General features: G+C 46.3%; 1 protein-coding gene across 1 annotated transcript in view; it reads right to left on the bottom strand.

Moving 5' to 3' along the window:
* Positions 1-20,312, bottom strand: part of Herc2 (HECT and RLD domain containing E3 ubiquitin protein ligase 2) — a 161,150-nt gene that overhangs the window by 1,978 nt on the left and 138,860 nt on the right. Inside the window, exons 80-91 of the mRNA XM_041656580.1 lie at positions 16,328-16,505; positions 15,779-15,940; positions 14,137-14,228; positions 13,607-13,746; positions 10,134-10,321; positions 9,408-9,605; positions 7,262-7,345; positions 2,917-3,058; positions 2,554-2,748; positions 1,722-1,834; positions 1,004-1,194; positions 267-372 (exon numbers count right to left, since the gene is read on the bottom strand). Coding sequence (XP_041512514.1) covers positions 267-372; positions 1,004-1,194; positions 1,722-1,834; positions 2,554-2,748; positions 2,917-3,058; positions 7,262-7,345; positions 9,408-9,605; positions 10,134-10,321; positions 13,607-13,746; positions 14,137-14,228; positions 15,779-15,940; positions 16,328-16,505 — 1,789 coding nt within the window. The remainder of the gene's footprint in view (positions 1-266; positions 373-1,003; positions 1,195-1,721; positions 1,835-2,553; positions 2,749-2,916; positions 3,059-7,261; positions 7,346-9,407; positions 9,606-10,133; positions 10,322-13,606; positions 13,747-14,136; positions 14,229-15,778; positions 15,941-16,327; positions 16,506-20,312) is intronic.

Here is a 20,312-nt window from a genome sequence, read left to right as displayed (position 1 = left end):
ACATCCTATTAGTGCAGGCTCACACTTCCGTCTTTTTTCTTTCAACAGGATCACCCTTTTCTTTTTCTCTAATAAGACCCAGGAGAATGAGAGCACCACCCTGAACCTCAGTATCTAGTGGGCAGGCAGTGAAGGGGGTACACTGTGTTTCCTTTCATTTACTGTCATAGTCAAGTCTTTACAAACGCAAGGGTTTAAGTCCAGGATCAAATAGCGAGTGGGCCAGCATGCCAAGGAGGTTCCAGACAGCACAAGGCAGCACGTACCATCGTCTCCAGCTCGTATCCAGTGAAGAGAGAGAGAAGAGGCACAGGCACCACTCGGGCCATCCCTTCCCGGACAGCAGCCACTTGCTCATCAAATTCATGGAGTCTTAAAAAACAAACGAACAAAAACCCAATTTTCCTTACACTTGTGCCTATGTTTACCGGGCACCTGGTCTTGCTGGTACCAAGCACTCCACACAGCACTGCCACCACACACACCCCAGGGAGGAGGACAGGAAGGCTCTGTGACAGCCTTCAAACCCAACACCTAAGAGTTCACCTAGACTGGTGCTCAGTACACACCTTCATGATTAACTAAGGCCACACACACTCTGGGCACTGTCTGACGGCAGTGCTGGGCAGCAATGGTGCCACAGCTCTCCAGGGCTTTAATGCCAAGGTACAGGCACACTGGGTTGGTGGAGGCTACTCTGTGTTCACACGGCCCCATCTGGGTCCCTGTCCCTGAGGAGAGGGGCACAAAGAGGCCTGATATCCCCGTTGGGACTGTCCTCTAAATGAGCACACTCTTTCCCTCGCTAGAAATTTTAGGTGTGAGTAACAAGTGCTCTGAACCCTAGCCGCCAAATAAAACTACTAACAAAGATCAGCAATAGCTGAAGAAAAATGAGCATAGTTTTATATATGATACATCTGGAAAAACGCAGATAGCCAAGTAACTGTTACTTTTGCCATTTATTAGGTCAAAACGATTGGAAGGAAAGATGATCACAAACCTGTAGTTTATTGCCAGCCGGACATACTCTGCACGGTTGTCCAGGGTGATGTGTGTGTGCTTGGAGCTCAGCTGGATGTCCTGGCCACTGGCACTTGGCACTGTGAAGGGCAGGCTCATGGCCTCAAACTCCTCTGAAGTGGCTTCATTGTCACGAATGTACATGAGTCCAGGAATAAAATCTTTATCAACCTGTCAAAGAGAAATATAGCATACATGCTAAATCTGGGTGGTCCCCACCACAGAACCAAGTCCTTCCCAAGCACGCCCAGTCATACCTGACTTTATCTGCCTCAGAGTGTCTCTAGAATACAAGGGTATGGCAGGTTCTCCCAATCCCCCCAAAAGATTTCTACAAGTACTTCACCCAAGGAGCTAAAGAAAGATCCAGGGAGTTCTTAAATTAACTGCTGAGAAAATGACTGTGCCTGGTAGGTGACAGGCACTCCCCTAAACCCTGAAGAGCACGAAGAGCCAGGGACACCAGGCTGTGACTGCCCTATCAGTCCCTGTTTCTGGGAGCCCGGAGTGTAGCATGTGGCAGTGATCCTCCTTGTTGCTGAGCACCAGAAAGTGCACAGCACGCCAACTCTCACACCCATACTTTGCTCTGCACTAGAATGTGGTTAGAGGCCAGCTGCCTTCATACACCCATGGGTGTTAGGTCAGATCCCAGAAAATCCCAACCCCTTAACAAGACCCCCAGCCCAGATGATCACCTCACTGAGGTCTGCAATGGTGAGGCTCATCCCAGCCAGCTGCTTCCACACAGGCTCAGCGAGATTCAGGCTCAGAGGACTCCCAGTGCGGATAGCAATGCCCAATAACACCCCTGGTCATTCAAAACAGAAGGTCAGAATACTTGGAACAGATGAGAAGTTGCTTCTCACTTATTCAAAAATGCCTTGGAGTATCAGCTCTGTACTGAGGTCACGGAGCCTTCTAAACCAGTGGTGCCAAAACTGAGAGCTGGACCCTACAGCAAGTCCTAGTCAAAACTTACTTCCTTTTCTTCCTACGAGACAAGTTTCTAACTTTTCATATTCTTTTAATACACAGGATTAAACCACAGAAAGCCAACTCTTGTCCCTTTGAGGGCAGAGCAAAGAGACGGGTTTCTCCGCTAAAGTGGGTATTTAGCTACGGGGCAGTAAGAGGTGGAGCAGCGCTGGAGTGCCCTGCACAGACCCAGACAAGGAGGGACTGCCTACTGCAAAGGCCATCTCTTCCCATGCATTCCTGAGTTTCAGATATGCTGGGAACGCAAACCTAGTATTTTGGCTCCTCTGCATGTCAAAAGAGAGCATCTAGCCTCAAGCACATAGTCACACACTGCCTACCCATAGAACAGCCGTAACTTCGGAGGGCTCATCACTATCAAGTCCTTAACACTACATGTAAGATGAAGAGCAGAATCTTTCCCTCCATAATGTCGGTAAAATGCATGACATCACTGCACATCCCTCCCACCCCTACTGCCTGAGATAAACAAGAGATCCTGCATTAACTCGAGGCTGGGGCAGAGTGTATGGAGACGACAGAGAGGCCCACCCAGGAAGCGGAACATGCTGCAGTGCACAGGTGCCCGGGTGGCAGGGTTCAACAGGTAGCAGTCTCTGTTGGCACCAGATTCATCCCTGCCATTGGGAGTCACGATCAGAAGAGGAGTGAGTCCATTTTGTAGCTCCTCGCAAATCTCCGCTATGGACTCGCTGTAGCCGCCCCCACAGTCATCCACAGATTCACCTAGAAGAAAAGGAGAATCAGCAACACATAGGCCACCCAAACCCGCCTGCAGGCACAGCATCAGGCAGTGGCCACTCTGCCCCTCTGCCCCTCTGTCCCTGCTACACTACTCTGCTCACTGTCCCCTAGGCGCCCTCCCCCAAGCGAGCATGTGCAGCCAAATCTCACCAACAAACTTGACTTTCCAGACTCGGTGAGGAAGGAGTAGGCTGTCAGGACTGAAGGAACTCATCTTAGCACACATCTGCCCAAAAACAGACTTGGTACCATCAGGACCGGCTAACCCACCTTTACTCCTGGAGCGCTTAACCTAAAAGACAGAATGAACAAAAGCATGAGATACCAGGCGGCAGAAAACACACAGCTGGGAAGCAGCTGTAGAGAAGCCTGCCTATACAATTCTCAGAACTCCTCCCCTCCACTCTGTACTCTGAGACCCTCTCTGCACCTGGACACTGACCCCACCACCTCACAACACTGTGGCTCCTGCTATGTAACACCTGGATGATTTCTCCCATAAGCAGGTCCTACAAGGAGAAACAATCCCCTTACTACCTCCAGAAACAAACAAGTCCATGGACAAGGCCCACAGAAACAGAAGGGTGCTGTGTCCCTGCACCCCACTCCTGGGTGTGAGTGGTGACAGCATGCTAAGTCTAAGAAAAACTGGTCATGCAAATGTACTTGTATTGTGAGTCCTCCAGCAAAACCTCACCATCTTCAGCCAACTTCCAGGGAATTCCAGGTCAAGCTTAAACCACTAGCTTTCTTCAACAGCAAAAGGAACCACATAAACTAAGACACTACAACAAAAATCACAACTCTTACAGAATGTCTCTGTCTCTGTTCATACACTAAACGACATGCCTACACAGGCTACTTCCTATAAACTGCACAGCAACTTTGAAAGGGATTCATAGTCTCCGGAGGAGATGAGCTTCAGGAAGACAGCAACAGGGCTGCACAGACCAGCCATGGAAAAGCACCAACTACTGGAGCCCAGCTGCCTGTGCATTTTACCAAAAAAAAATGAGCAGAGTGTGGACACATTTACAAAAGTGACAGGCAGTAAACCTCCACACAGGTGGACACATTCACAAAACTGACAGGCAGTAAACCTCCACAGATGGTACTTTCTCTGGTCAATAGAAGCACAGGGGACATCAGCTGACCTTAATTTGAATTTTCCAAAACGAGCATGAGTGAACTCTGCAGTAAATGTAAAGTGACTTAAACCAGGGTAGTGGCACTGTAGTCCCAGCACTCGGGAGGCGAGAGTAGGAGCCCGAGGTCAGTTTGGGCTATACAAAAAGACTCTGTCTCTACAGCACCCTCCAAAAACCCTCACCCCTGCAACCAAAAAAAAAAAAAAAAAAGCATGTTAAATACTTTTTATGGATACTGATTTTTCAGAATTTTCTGGTATCAAACATTTTCCTCGCCAGGGGCTCAAAGTCCCAACCCTCCCTGAGTTTATTAACAGTTATGGTTACTAGGAGCAGAGAGTGTCACTTTTTCCAGTGGGATAGTCACTGATACCTGGTAAGCCTCCCAGTGACCCAATAAATAACCCTAATTAAGTCCAGCGGGTCACACAAACATCAACAACATCAAAGTACAGAAGGTCCTGTGGAAAAGAAGCAGGTTTCAGCAGGAGAGGGAGTGAGCACAAGAGAGGGTGGGGCGGTGGGGGCGGGGGCTGGCTAAAATTCATCATAGAAAACAGGAGATAAACCTTCCCAGGAAGATGACCTGGGGCTCACATCTGCAGCCCAGGCAGTGGGCAGTGCTAATCTCTCCCGAGTCTTCACAAGCTGGAGCTGTGCAGCATCACTGTAGATGGCAACCGCACGGCCAGTCTGATTCAGTGCTGTCATTCAGACCTATTACATCTTTACCTCAAGGGTCTAGTTTTGGTGGAAAAAAATCTGTTCCAATATCTGGAGAACTCTCTACTCTCGGGAGATCTCACTGCACTTACTGTAAGCTCTGGTGCCCAAATACTACGGGTGGTGGAGGAGCCCCAAGATGTCAGTCTACACTGTACACCGGTCTAAGGATGTCTGCCTTTTTTTTTTCTTTTGCCATTTGTTAGTTTTACTTTTAAACATACTGAACATTTTTAAGACAAAATTAAGAACATAAAGACAAGTAGGAAACAGGTATTACTGAAAATCTACAAGGAACAAAGAGAGTAAGCAGCAGCATGCCCACTGCAGGACTCCAGGCTCCAGGCAGTCAGGGCCTCATTGACACCTCCAGCCCTGGACTCACCAGTGAGACTCCCGGCTCCAAGGAGCCTGTAGGTCTGTCTGAGACAGGAACCTGACCCAGGAATGTACAGCTTTCCTTGTCTTGCAAACTTTCGAATGCACGTCATTCAAGGTGGGGAAATAAAAGCTTTTTTATGGACCTAATTAAACAGCCATTTATTTGCGGAACTAGATGACCGACTCCCAGCTAGCACTAGCTGCTGTGACGCGCACCACTAGAGACAACAGCTCCACCAATGTGGTCACATGTGCTGCCCAACAAAGGCAAGAGTTTGATCTCTTAATTCAAAATGCCCCCAAGTACAACTCAGAAAAAATTCTTGTCATGTAATCAACATCAGGATAAAAATCATGTGTTAATACAAAGGCTGAGTAACAAAGAATTTGTTCTTCGCGGCTCTCTGCTTCTGATCTAAGAGGCGAGGCTAATTTCATTTGCGTACTAAATGTCAAATGCCACGCACTGTCATAGTCACTAACTGAGATTCCTCTTTATTTTTAATGAAACTTTCAAAGTCTATGTGTATGTGTACTTAGAAGCAGTGTTCATTCAGAAACGCCCTGCTTTTCCTTCTTTCTCATGAGATCTAGTAATACGGGCTCATTAACCTGGAGAACTCAGAATCGGGCGCTCACAAGGCTCGAAGGGATGTAAACCGTTACGTGTAAAAGAACCACAAGTAACAAGAGCGACCTAGCTTTGCCTGTAACAAACATACAAAGGCCACATAGAAGAAGGGGAATTATCACCTTGGGGGGAAAATACGGCTGCTCCTTACTTTACCTTTTAAAAACTTCTCTTTGTCTGTGCTTTTGGGTTATGACATGTAAATCTTTCTTATTTTTACATAAACAAAAATCTCCCCCTCACCTCCCAACTCTTTAAAGCCTCCTGCAGAGCACTACACGCAGGAAGCCTGCTCCTTAAGCCAGGAATGCTGATTTTCTCCAAGACTATAGTGATATTTTATTTATGTTTTAAAAAATAAAGCTTATGTTAAGATCAGAAGGGCAAAGCTAAGCCATTAGAGGTCAGGCAGTGGTGGCACACACCTTTAATTCCAGGATTTGGGAGACAGAGGTAGATAGATCCCTGTGAGTTCAAGGCTACCCTGGGCTACACAAGATCAGTGCAGAAGCAAACCCAGGTGGTGAGGCCTTAAACCTTTAATCCCGGTACTAGGGAGTTACCCGCCTTTAATCCCAGCACTAGAGGGAATATAAAATGAGAGGAGAAAGAGGCTTGGATTGCTTAGTCTGTAGTCACCCAGTCTTGGCAGAGGTTAAGACTCCTCTAGTGGCTTGGCTGCTTTGTTCTTTTGGCCTTCAGTTTAACCCATATCTATGTCCAGGTTTTATTATCCGTGCTGCACTCGAGACTGCAGGGACACCTCCTGCACCTTTATTATCTATCCGTGCTGCATTTGAGACTGCAGGGACACCTCCTGCACCTTTATTATCTATCCGTGCTGCACTCGAGACTGCAGGGACACCTCCTGCACCTTTATTATCTATCCGTGCTGCATTCGAGACTGCAGGGACACCTCCTGCACCTTTATTATCTATCCATGCTGCACTCGAGACTGCAGGGACACCTCCTGCACCTTTATTATCTATCCGTGCTGCACTCGAGACTGCAGGGCACCTCCTGCACCTTTATTATCTATCCGTGCTGCACTCGAGACTGCAGGGACACCTCCTGCACCTTTATTATCTATCCGTGCTGCACTCGAGACTGCAGGGACACCTCCTGCACCTTTATTATCTATCCGTGCTGCATTCGAGACTGCAGGGACACCTCCTGCACCTTTATTATCTATCCATGCTGCACTCGAGACTGCAGGGCACCTCCTGCACCTTTATTATCTATCCGTGCTGCATTTGAGACTGCAGGGACACCTCCTGCACCTTTATTATCTATCCGTGCTGCACTCGAGACTGCAGGGACACCTCCTGCACCTTTATTATCTGTGCTGCACTCGAGACTGCAGGGACACCTCCTGCACCTTTATTATCTATCCGTGCTGCATTTGAGACTGCAGGGACACTTCCTGCACCTTTATTATCCGTGCTGCATTCGAGACTGCAGGGCACCTCCTGCACCCTATTATCTGTACCGCATTTGAGACTGCAAGGACACCTCTTGCACCCGATTATTCATGCTGCATTTGAGACTGCAGGGCACCTCTTGCACCATGGAAGCATCACCTGTACAGCTGTCAGGCTGGGAAGGGAGTTACCTGGATGCGGTTCAGCTCCACCACAGGTCCATGCTGGCGGTCTCGCACCATAGTTGCTTGCACTACTTTTCGGAAAGCTGCTTCCTGAAATGTGAAAAACAGATAGAGTTTATAGGGTCTGAAATAGAAATCAGCATGCCAGGAGAAACCATGTCACTGTTTTATATCCTCTATTTCTGAAAGCCAGATTTCCTTAAGAAGATAAAATGGCTGTCCTTTCCAGGGTGTGCAATAGAGCCAAGTAGCCTGGAGAGCTGTGTAGAGGACCAGAGAGTTTGCAAGCATGACCGACAGTTGAGCAAAGACTCAGCTCTCTCAGAAAGAGCAGATAGGAGGGCTGGAGCTTTACAAACACCTGCCCAACACAGGCCCAAAAGACTGAGCAGTGGCAGCAGGGTCTGATGCTGACACTCTTAACTGCATTACAGAGCAGCTGGGAGTCAGACATGCATGGGGAGCACACTGTAAGCACACACTGAAAGAAATCATAAGGAAGATGGCCAGGACAGTGTGGGCATCACACTAAGGATTCGGACATCATCCAGAAGGGACACGTGAGGAGCATTCAAAGGAAACAGAGCCAGTAGTAGGTCTCAGGCCTCTTTGCTAAGGGCACAAGAGAACCTTTTTTCAGAGCTAGGAAGGGGAGATCTGTAGAAACACAGGCCTCCGACAAATCCTAAGCCCCTCGCTCAGACCAGACTCTTAAGAATTCCAACCCAAGACAGTAGAAGCAGAGACATTAAGTAATCCAAGAAGCACTAGAGGTAAGATTTGGTTTCAGAGGTGGAGAAACATCAGCACCATGCCTCAGCATAGCCTCACCTGCCTTCCTGCACACCCCACTCACACCTGGGGCTAAGTTCCTCCCCCAGAGAGGCTTTCCTGCTTTGAATCCCTGGTTGTCCTGCTCTTCTCCAGTGATACCGGTGGAAATATTCTGTTTAGTTCATTTTTTAAGAAAAGGTCTTGCAACTCCTGCTAGTCAGCTTACACTAGCCCTGAGCCCATTACGTAACCTGGGATGGTCTCAAACTCACAATTCTCCTGCAGATTACAGTATTTATCACCACACCCAATTCCTTGCTGGTACCCTGAGTTAGAGGCAGTAGGACTTCCTTCCTTTGCTCAGCTGCTGGGGCTCTTCAGATGCCCACTTCATGCTGCCCTATCCTGTTACTGCTTCACTGAAGAACTCCACACCACAGCCCATGCTTTCCCGCCCAGAGGTTCCAGCATCTGTAGGAGATGCTCTCACACCACCTCATAAGGGTGCAGCCCACCTTTTAAGTTCTTCCCCTTTGCTGCCTATCGCCCTCTCTTCAAAAAACAAAACAAAGTAAAAATGACAGAATTGCTATTTTTAACTATTAGAAAAACAGTTGAAATTAGGTTTCTTCCTGCACCTATCAGCAGAAAGCGCATCTTCCCTTAGACACCCTCAGGCACCGTGGACATAAAAAGCACACAGTCCTCCTGCTCAGTACAACAAAGCCCCTCTTAAAAAAGGATTACTGTTTGGATACACTCTAAAACATCTACATTTTATTTCATCAGCAAGAATAGACTATACTCCTTGAGCACAACATATATCAAAGACTCAGCCCGTCGGAGCGAAGTGGTCTTGAAGCATGTGCTCTTTTTCTTACAAAGCTCCCACACCTGCCCTCTAAGATCCCACTAAGATGTCCACCAGAAATTCAATAGCTTACCCTTTCACTTCTCAGCCTGACATTCCTTATAGGGAGCTCTGATTAATAAAAAGAATATCAGTGGGTCAAAAATCTATCCCATGCCCTTTAGATGCCAACAACCCTGACTCTGTCTACTCCTCGTCCCTGTGAAATCTCCAGCCCTGTGCTGGACACATGGAGGAACCCCAACACCACCGCCCATGTTGTCCTAAGATTCCCCCTCCAGTGTCAGTGGGACTGACGACCATCCCTCAAGGTCAGGCAGGGAGAGAAAACCACGTGCACATGGCTGGTTTTTTTTTTTTTTTAAATATGTTCTAAGTACTTAGAACTGGCTGGCATGTAGGAGACACTCAAAGACCATTTGCTGAATGAAATAAAATTTATATCCATAGTCCCAGAATAAAGATGTTGTGAGTAAAAGACACTGTCCACAGACTGCTACACAGTACCTTTCCCTGGGATATTAAGATCCCTCGGAGAGTGTCAAACCCAACTGAAGGCCCGAGTCCAGTTTCATCCAGAGAGCCCTCTAGGTCAAACATGGGGATGCAGGGACAGAAGAGCTCTGAGATGTGGTGCAGCAGCAGCAGCCGATTCCTGAGGGCAATGATGGGGATCTCCTGCAAATGGTTGTACTCCATGGGCACCTGAAACACCAATGTGTTGCTGAGTCCACGTGGAAAAACACAGAGAGCCAAAACAGTCTTATGATTTCTGGCATTTGCCTGAAAAACTTCTCATGTTCTTTCTAGATAGTTTGATTATTTGAGGCAAATAGTGTAAATACCAAAAAATGTTAAAAATATTAGTTTACAGAAATAGTATTTACCAAGATATACACAGGGCACATACACTATCAGTTGTTTTATGTAGTTTACTGGCTGGTTGGTATCAGCATTAACGCCCTTTTCCTCTACCCCGTTTTTTCAGTCCTGTTGGGGACTGAACCCAGGGCCTCGTGCATGCCAAACAAGTAAGCATTCTATCACTGAGCTATGCTACCAGCCCAATATTACAGTTATTAATATCATTGTTTTGTGGCATTAAGAACTGACTGTCATAGTGAACACCTCTACAAACACATAACTCAAGAATCAGTCATGCTGTTGGACCTGCATGACGGCTAACTGTCACAGTGTGCTCCCATTCAGCACAGCTACCCAGAGAGCACTGACCTGTGCAGGGAGCTTGCCGGCGCTGGCTGGCTTGCTGGTTGACCAGGCAAGGGTATGTGCAGAACCACAGGCCACACGGTTGACCTTCTTACCCTGAAGGGCAGCTACCAATCGAGGTCTCTGAATAGCATTAGTTGTTCCATCTCCTAGCTGCCCCTCGTCATTGTCACCCCATGTGTAAACTTCACCTAAAAAAAGCAAATGCAAAGAACTTAATAAGGGAAACAACAGGCCGGGTGGTGGTGGCGCACGCCTTTAATCCCAGCACTCGGGAGGCAGAGGCAGGCGTATCTCTGTGAGTTCGAGGCTAGCCTGGTCTACAAGAGCTAGTTCCAGGACAGGAACCAAAAGCTACGGAGAAACCCTGTCTCGAAAATTCAAAAAAAAAAAAAATAATAATAATAATAAGGGAAACAACGAATCCACACAGCCCCAGTGTACCCATCACACTGCAGACCTTTCTGCCCTTCTGTGTTTTCTCTAAGCATCAGCTAAAAGTCACCGCAAACTGATTGCACATCCAGAGGAAAGCATACTTCCCGGGACTCTCCAGCACCTGCTAGCTAACACCCCTTCTCTGGTCTGGTCCATTAGTGCTGGACCAGGTAAGCAATAGCAGCATTTCTCCATCAGAAAAAGGAACATGAAACATCAAGAAATATTCCTAAAAACCTATCCAGCTCCTGAATGCTAAACAGAGGAAGAAAAGCCCGTTTCTAAGATGAACAAAATCCATGTTCTTCATAACCCTGGCATAAGTTCCATCAGTCACAACACTGACCATACTGTTTGGCCCAAACTGGATGCAAACAGTGCAGCACTACCATAGAAACAGTCTACGGGCAAGGTCATGTGCTGAGCAGAGCAGATGGGAAACACCACGTGCAGTCTCCTCAGGGTGGGTCATGTAGGACTGCTGTGTGATCAACATGTCTGGTTCCTTCCTGCACAAGAATTCAGCTCCAAAGCCACAGGGTGAGTACCTGAGCACCACCTCTAAGAAGCTGCCTCTGCAAAGATGCACACGGGTACGGAAGGCACTGAGTTTGAGAAAAGGAGGCCCGAAGCATCTACCTGTGTGGCTGTGTGGCAACCTATTACAAAACAAGAGCTCACAGAAGGCAGGACAAAAACTACCCCAGGATGCTGGTCACACAGTGACGAGTGAATAAATTATTGTATGGGACATACACGGACCCAGATTCATCTCCAAGAAAGAAGGGGTCATACATAGGTGATGTGGGGTACCCTCTGTATGCTGTGAATACCGCTGGTTAATAAAGAAGCTGTTTGGGGCCTGAGATAGGGCACAACAGAGCTAGCGGGAAAAACTAAACTGAATGCTGGGAGAAAGATGGCAGAGTCAGGAGAATCTATGTAGCCCCACCAGAGACAGATGCTAGAACTTTACCCAGTAAGCCACAGCCTCGTGGCGATACACAGATTAATGGAGATGGGTTAATTTAAGATATGAGTTACCCAGAAATATGCTTAAGCTATTGACTAAACAGTATTGCAAATATGGTATCTGTGTGATTATTTCGGCTCTGGGCTGTCGGAAACAAACAAACAGCCCTTCTACAACACATGTGGAAAGCAAACAAGCCAGAATGAACCCTGGGGTGCTGAATGAAACTGGGGAACATATATGAACGCAATCTTTAACCACAGAAATAAAGCACAAGTATGTGTGCTTTTAACATATGTGTTTACTGACTCCAATCAGTATGGTGGCCTGGAGAACATGCATCTCTATCTTAATGACCATACTTAGAATGTGAATCCATCTTCTAGATCATTCTCTAAAGAAACAAGGGCTCCTCAGGCCCACACCGGAGGATATGCCTTGGTCCATCCCATCATCCACCCTTTCCTGATCTGAACGATCTAGTGACTGCCCGAGACGGCCCACTAACCAACAGTAATTTCCAAATGGCAATGTAGAGTATTCAGCAGCCCTGACACCATCTGGATGGTTCCTTTGACTAATGTGTCAAAGTCTATAGAACCTCCTACAGTCCACTTCTAGGACTTACTCATAAGCCTCAACGTGAAGTTACACTCACAGCTAGGATGTGCAACAGTACCCTGCTGTCTTCCTATGGTGAGATAACACGTGTGTATTGTCCTCCTACATGGGGAACACTGGTTCCAGGGATGGTGACTACAGACCACAGTCTGAATTCTCACTGGGGTGGACTGGTGTAGGAAGTTCTTTTGTTTGTGTGTTGCTTTCACTGGTTGAATAAAGAGACTGCCTTGGCCTTTTGATAGGGCAGCCCTTAAGTGGGTGGAGTTGACAGAACAGAATGCTGGGAAGAAGGGAAGTGTGGCAGACGCCATGCTTCTCCTGCCTGAGACACTGGTTAGACTCATCCCAGTAAGCCATAGTCAAGTGACGATACAGATTATTAGAAATGGGTTGAATCAAGATGTGAGAGTTAACCAATAAGAGGCAGTGTTTAATAAATACAATTTCTGTGTGATTATTTTGGGGGGTTAAGCTAGCCGGGCGGCCAGGAGCTGGGCAGCCAGGACAAAAAGCAGGCCCACATCCTCCTACTACAGTGGACGACAGTCACCGAGCACAGTCTTAAGCTCCAGACCCCAGAGGAAAGAACATGTCACACAGACCACATTATATGAAGAGTGTAGGCTCAGTGAGCCCCACTCATCATCGGGAGGAGGAAACTGTCTGGATAGAGTTCCCAGATGCCAAGGGCTGACACGGCATGCCTGTCTAAGGACAGCCTCTCAGGACTTTCTGCATAGCCATACAACTCGACATGTTGTGTGGCTAGGCACTGAGATGATAGGACCAACCCTACCCTCAGTCTCTGAACTACTGTAGTGATGTTTCATTTCTATTTTAATAAATAAGGCTTGCCTGAAGATCAGAGAGTAAAACAGCCCCACTGGCCAGCCTTACAGACCAGGCAGTGCTAACACACACCTTTAATCCCAGAAGTCGCACTAGTTGTCATAGAAACTGGGCGATAGTGGTGCATGCCTTTAGTCCCAGCACTAGAGGGGAATATAAGATGGGAAGAGACAGCTCTCAGACACAGTCTCATTCTGAGATTCCTGGAGGCAGGATCGCCATTTCGGACTGAGGTAAAGGTGAGCCAGTGGGAGGCTGGCTTTTCTGACCTTCAGATCGAACCCCACTTTCTCTCTCTGAGTTTTTATTAACTGTGCTACAAATTACGTTAGACCAGTGGTTCTCAACCTTTCTAACACTAAGACCCTTTCATACAGCTAGCTCCTGCAGTATAAACTACTTCCTCACTACTTCAGAACTCTAGTTTTGCTACTGTTATGAATCACAGTGTAAACATCTGATATGCAGATCCTGTGAAAGGGTTGTTTGACCCCCAAGGGGTCACCAGCCACAGACTGACAACGGCTGCTGTAGACAATCCTAGAATTTTGTGACCTCAGGCTCAATTTTGTGACATCAGGCTTGTACCTACCATCTTCCGTGCAACACACACAGTGCAGGGAGCCGGTGGCAATAGCAATGACTTTCTTCCCCTGCAGCCCCTGGACTTGCCGAGGTCTCCGAACATGGTCGTCAGAGCCATGGCCCAGCCGGTGGTAATCACCTTTGCCCCTGCACAAAAAGAGAGCATGGAACTTACTGGACTATGATCATCTGCACTCCACCCTGCCACCTTCATGCTATAAGCTGTACACGCCAGCATACGGATCACAGTCTGGCACAGAATCAACAAGAAGGTAGTCAAAGCAGTTTTAACAGTTTTAGGAGCAGGAAAGATGGCTCATCTATCAAGAGAACTTGCTGTTCTTCCAGAAGACCCAGGTCCAATTCTTAGTACCTACATGGTAGCTCACTGTCATCTCTAATTCCAGTTCCAAAAAATATGACACCCTCTTCTGGCCTCCGTGGGCACCATGCAGTACACAGACAAAATACCCAAATGACATTCAATTCTTTTAAGCTATGGGTTTAGTAAGGTTGCACAAACAGAATCTGGCATACCATGTATAAACAGCTCCAGATTTGGTAAGAGCCACAGAAAACTGAGATCCACATTCCACTTTAACTACTCCAAGGCCAGTGAGAGAATCAATCTAGAAAGGAAAAGAATCAGTCAGACAGGGTCTGTCATGGTCACTGTTGAATGCTGCAATCAGTGAAACGTAACTAAATCTATTAGAAACTCTGAAAATCCACAGCCATGTAACACACACACACACACACACACACACACACACACGCTTTTTGAGACAAGGTTTTTCTGTGTGTAGCCCTGGCTGTCCTGGAACTCCGTTGACCAGGCTGGCCTTGAGCTGGCAGAGATTCGCCTCCCGAGTGCTGTTTTTAAAAGTGCATGCCACCGCCCATCATGCAGAATATTTAATATAACATTAAAATTAACATCCAATACAACCAAAGTAATTGCAGAAAGGAAACAGAAACATGTGAGAAGGCCCAGTAAGGCCCAGGACATATCACCAGGGGAAGTGGACTGACAAGAAGGTACCAATCTCTAATAGGCTCTGTGCTGTCTCATCTGCTGCACATACTATCAAACTCCAAGACCCACAAGGAAGCAACCCCAGACAGCCAGGTCCTGTCGTCTATTCAGGCCAGCATAATTAACGTGCCCAGTTAGCGATTCTGCAACCTGTTTTGGCTCCACATGCACACAGTGTCTCCATCCTGTGCCTAGAAACCCTGCCGCCTCACTTATTAATCATCACCCCACAGACTCTGCTCCTTGTGATCTCAGTGAACGTCTTCCTACTTAATATCCTGTACTTCACTTTTAAACTGACTAAAGCTCACTCTCTTCATCGGTCTCTCTGGACCTGCTGTCCCGCCACAGTGCCAGCACTAACAGCTCCTCCAGATTTGCCCATGCCCAGCGTCCTGTACTTGGATGCAGAAACCTTCCTTAGCTACATAGTCAAAGGCAAACCATTTTCTAGCACACATCTCGAAAAACTATGAGGTTCCAGTGTCTATCTGTACAGACGAGATGGGCATGCGTCATCTCAGTGTGGGTAAGGGAAAGCACAACTGGAGTACTGTGATTATATCATATACTGCTATGCAGCAATGTCTCGCTGTGAATTTTCATTTTTAAAATTTAAACTAACTTAGACAGAAAAAGTCATTCTTAAATCAATAGCAGATGTACTGGGAAGCACAATTCCAAAACTAAAGTTATGTGGTTGAGCCCAGGACTTCCCTCATATAAGTAAGGGCAGCTGATACAGAGCCCAGGACGCCTGTGTCCCAGAGCCTCTCTGCTCCTCATCTGTGCTCAGCGAGGGAGGGCACTGAGCACACACACCCTAACTGTACACCACTACCACATTTACACACTGGGCACACACACCAGCTCCAGTCTATATCCTACATGAGATGATGCGGCCCTATTGACACTGTAAACTGAGAGTGGACCAATCTACAAACTAAATAAAACTACAGGCTCTCTGGAGCCCTGTGGACTCCACGCCTTTCCCGAGTGGACACAAACGCACCCAAGGGATCCAAATGTCCCAGTCCCTCACTCCCCTTGACTCCAGGGTACTCCCGCAATGAACAGGACGCTCCTGAGAAGCACACCGAAGGGAAAGCAAGAGGAGATCTGGGTGGCACAGACAGAAAATACCTTCATGGGCACTTTGCAGCCGTCACTGCCTCCTCTGCCCAGCTTGCCGTAGTCTCCATCTCCCCAGGACCAGACAGTATCATCATCAGTCAGGCAGAGCGTCTGGGCATCACCACTGCCACAGGCAATGTCTATGACACGGTGGCCCTGCAGTGCTTCCACCTTCAGGAGAAAGGGGTGCAGAGTTCAGCTGGCAGCACACAACAGAGATCACTAGGGAAAAGCTCAGTAACAGTGTTACCACATTACAACGTTCAAGATGACACAAAGACAAATTTGATAATTCTTGAAGAGAGAAGGGCATTCCTCTATTTAACAAGATACATCTGAACTGTAGGCGGCAGGCATGCACCAGCATGACGGGTGCTTATTCATAAGCAATAGATATGTACCAAGACAGCTTGCTTCCGTAAACAAGAAACCATGCTTCTCAATGGTGAGCCTATAACCACTGACCTGAAAACACAAACTGCCCCAGCCCACTGCAGCACTATAGCACGAGCAAATGCTTGAGCCTGGACCTGGCCTTCAAACCCAGGACCTTCTCACCAGTTTGGGCTTCAGCTGGTCCTCACTGTCGCTGTGCCCCAGGCGCCCATATCGCCCTTTGCCCCATGTGTAGAGGTCCCCAGCTGCTGTGACACAGGCACTGTGGGCTCCGCCAGCAGCGACATCAACCACTTCGATTCCTCGCAGGGACTCAATGACACGAGGACGGTCACATGGACTGCAGAAGATAAATATGGCTGAAATAGCTATACCTACATATTTAAATTTTTAAACACTTTTGTTTGCACTTAAAAAATTTCAACTTTTCTGGTTACTACTTATTTCTTCAATGTGAACCTCTAACTATTCCTTCTCAGTCAAGTGATTATTACATAAATCAAGAAGAACCATCTAGAACTAAAATCATAATTTCATGATTTTCTATCTATCTTCCTTTACACAAAGAAGCAGAATGCCAGAAAGTAGGGCATTCACAACTTTGCACCAGGCCCATGAGCTAGAAAATACTTTGTGTGTGGGTAGGTGGTAGGAGTGGGGCATGGAGGTTACCTGGCCCTACTCAGTCTACTCAAGATGCTATATGACTACTGTGTTCTTTTCATACTGACTCACTTTCTTGAGCTGCTCCAATCTAAGAATTCTGGCATAAATGCCACCTGATCATATAGTACTATTTTTTTTACATACTGTTGGATGTGATTTCTTAAGAGATTAAGAATTTTTATAATGTATGTAGATGTAAGATACTGATTTGTATTTTCCTAATAATGTCTGAGTCTAGCTTTAATAATCTTTAAGAAAATAAATGAGTTAATGTATAAAACTATAGCTTGATGGTTGAGAATCTGTCCAGCATCCTAAAGGCCCCAAACAACATCAACACAAGTTAGTGGTGCACATCTGCAATGTCAGAGGCTAGCAGAAAGAACACAGGCCTGAGGCCACCCTGGGTTAAATAGCAAAATAGAAAAACAAAAAAAGGGAGAATTCTCCTTTCTCTTCAGTGTTCTGAAAAAGTAGGTCACAATATAATATTTTATATAAGTTTTAATAAATAAAGCTTGCCTAAAGATCAGAAGGGCAAAGCTAAGCTACTATAGGTCAGGCAGTAGTGGCACACACATCTCAAGATTTGTGAGAGGCAGAAGGATCTCTGTGAGTTCATGGCCACCCTGGGCTACACGAGATCACCACAGAAACAACTCCAGGTTGTTGATGCCTCACACCTTTAACCCTGGTACTAGGGAGTCACGCGCCTTTAATCCCAGCACTAGAGGGAATATAAAATGAGAGGAGAGAGAGGCTTAGGCTGTTTCGTCTGCAGTCACCCAGCCTTGGCAGAGGTAAGACTTCTTTAATGACTTGGCTGCTTTGCTTTTCTGGTTTTTGGGTTGAACCCCAATACCTGTGTCTGGGTTTTTACTATTTGTGTGACATGACATTATATCAGAAACCATGGGTCATTTGGTTTGGGAGATGTATTTTCAGGAAATTAATATTTTGTGTCTGTGGATTGCTGGCTTTTTTGTTTGTTTAAGTATGTTCAATTCTTTAAAAAGTTATATTTATGTTGCCATAAAGTTGTTCATTTAACTGCATTTTCTGCTTTGTTTAAGACAGTCCTCAAAGACCAAGATTCGCTTGATGGAGGAAGGTCATTGGCTAATAAAGGCACTGCCCTGGCCCATTTTATTGGTTAGAGGATAGGTGGGAGGAGAAAACAGGACAGAACGCTGGGAGGAAGAGGAAGTGAGGTCAGAGTCTCGACAGCTGTCCTCTCGGGAGCAGACGTCTGAGGGAGATGCCATGCCCCGCTCCCGGGATGAAGCTCCGACCCAGGATGGACTAGGCTAGAATCTTCCTGGTAAGCGCACCTTGGGGTGCCATACACAGATGATTAGAAATGGGCTGAATTAATATGTGAGAATTAGCCTAGAAGAGAATGGGCCAAGCAGTGATTAAAAGGATACAGTGTCCGTGTAATTATTTCGGCCATAAGGTAGCAGGCGGCTGGGGTGTTGGGGACGCAGCCCCGCCGCCGCCCTTATTACTTCAATTCGCTGTGTAGATCACAGACAGGCCTGGGCATAATCTGTGACCACTACCCTGCCTCTACACCCAAGTACCTTGATTGTAGGAAAGAATAATCACACTTGGTTGCTGTTTCAACGTTTTCTGTTTGCTTTTTTGCTGTAGTGATTGTTTTGTTTGTTTTAATTTCAAATATCTATTTTGTTTTTGTGGTTCCAGAGATTGAGCTCAGGCACTGGGATAAGCTAAGAAGATGGGCAAATGCTTTAACCACTACTCTACATCCCCAGCCTTCATCTTTTAATACCTGCAAACTATGTACAAACCCCTTCAGCAGCAGCCAGGCAGTACTGGTGCACACCATTAGTCCCAGCACTTGGGAGGCAGAGGCAGGAGCGTCTCTGTGAGTTCCATGTCAGTCTGGTCTACAGAGCTAGTTCCAAGACAGTCAGAGCTACACAGAGAAACCCTGTCTAGAAGAAGAAAAAAAGAAAGAAAGAAAACTCTTCATCTCTTAAATTCCTCCGACCTGAAATTTCTTCTTACCACCAGTCTTGACAGGTTTCCTGGTTGCATTTTCCTCCAAGAACCAGTTTGCCCACTATCTCCTACCACAGCTTAATCAGCCCATCCCAACTGCTTTTCAAGATTCCACTTTGGTGCAGTCTTTGTCCCTCTTTGTGTCTCTCTCGTGAGATTGAGATGACTGTGCCTATTTCATTTATGTTCTCTAGCTCTAGATTCACCGGCCTTTTTTCTATAACATCCATTCGGGCACTAATTCCATATAATTTACTTTTCCTTTCTGTGAATGTATTTTTAATCTTTAGAACTTTTTCATTTGGCCATTTAAATAATTTTTTGTCCTACTTAACAAACTCGAGCTTTTATGTGCTTACAACATGGTGTGTGATTAAAATAAACTCTTATCACTGTGGTATTTCTGAATCAGTTTTGATTGTCTGTGTTTGTTCTCATGTGGGTTGTATGGTTTTGTTCTTCTGCATACCTGCAATTTTTGAGTGGGTACAGAACACTGAAAAGTTTACCTTGAAAAGGGTTTATTTTTATTCATAAAAATAATTGAGCTCTGATTTCTATTATTTATAAAAATGATTTCAGTTTTTAAGTTTTGGTGGAGGAACCATAGCCAACAGTAAATGATTCATTTTCCCCCTGCTAATGTACGATTACATATTTATTGTTATATATGAGTGTTTTGCTTGTAGGCAATTGTAGCATATACATGCAGTGCCCGCAAAGGTCACAGCGTTCCCTGGAATCAGTTACTGGTGGTTGTGTGCCTCCCAACAAGGAACTTGGGCTCGCTGGGAACCGAGCCCAAGCTAAAAGTGCTCTTAAGCCATCTCTCTGGCCCTTAGTTAGTACTGTTTGTACTCTAACCGCATATGAATGACAAGGTTTCTGGGAACTCTGTCTCCTCTCTGTGAGTACAAGAAATGTTTCCCGCAATCATTTGCAGTGTTGGTTCTTAGGCTGCATATCAGATTGCCTTACTGGGCTCTCCAGATCTCTGGGGTCTCCTCGTACTGCTCTCACCTGCTCTGTGCTACTCTGGGCCTCCTTCCATCTCCAGTTCTGTCACCAGCTGCCAGGGTCTCTCCTTCCCATTGTGGTATGGAAACATCTACAGAAGATCTACTGGGGTAACTTTCTCAACTTGCCTTGCTTATGTTCTATTCTCGGGGAATTTTATATCGCTGCCTCCTATTCAGTGTGTTTGGGGCTGCTGTTTATTTTGCCTGGTGATTTTAGTTATTTCTAAGCTACATCTCCACTTCCACTTTGGGTAGTAGATGCAATAAGTTTTTCATAAACAACTGACTCTGGTTCCTTCCCCATCACTTGTGCTATTTCTTCTATACTTATACTCTTGGAATCAAGCAACAATATACACAATGCCCGATGTGATTCCGTGGACAGTAGCAAGGTGAAGGACAGAAAGACATTTATTAATTGTCAAATTTGTAAA

This window comes from Microtus oregoni, unplaced genomic scaffold, assembly GCF_018167655.1.
Source record: "Microtus oregoni isolate MIOR12 unplaced genomic scaffold, Mior012 000000F_ref0000247, whole genome shotgun sequence".
Classification (NCBI taxonomy): Eukaryota; Metazoa; Chordata; class Mammalia; order Rodentia; family Cricetidae; genus Microtus; species Microtus oregoni.
This window is presented reverse-complemented; position numbering and strand designations above follow the sequence as displayed.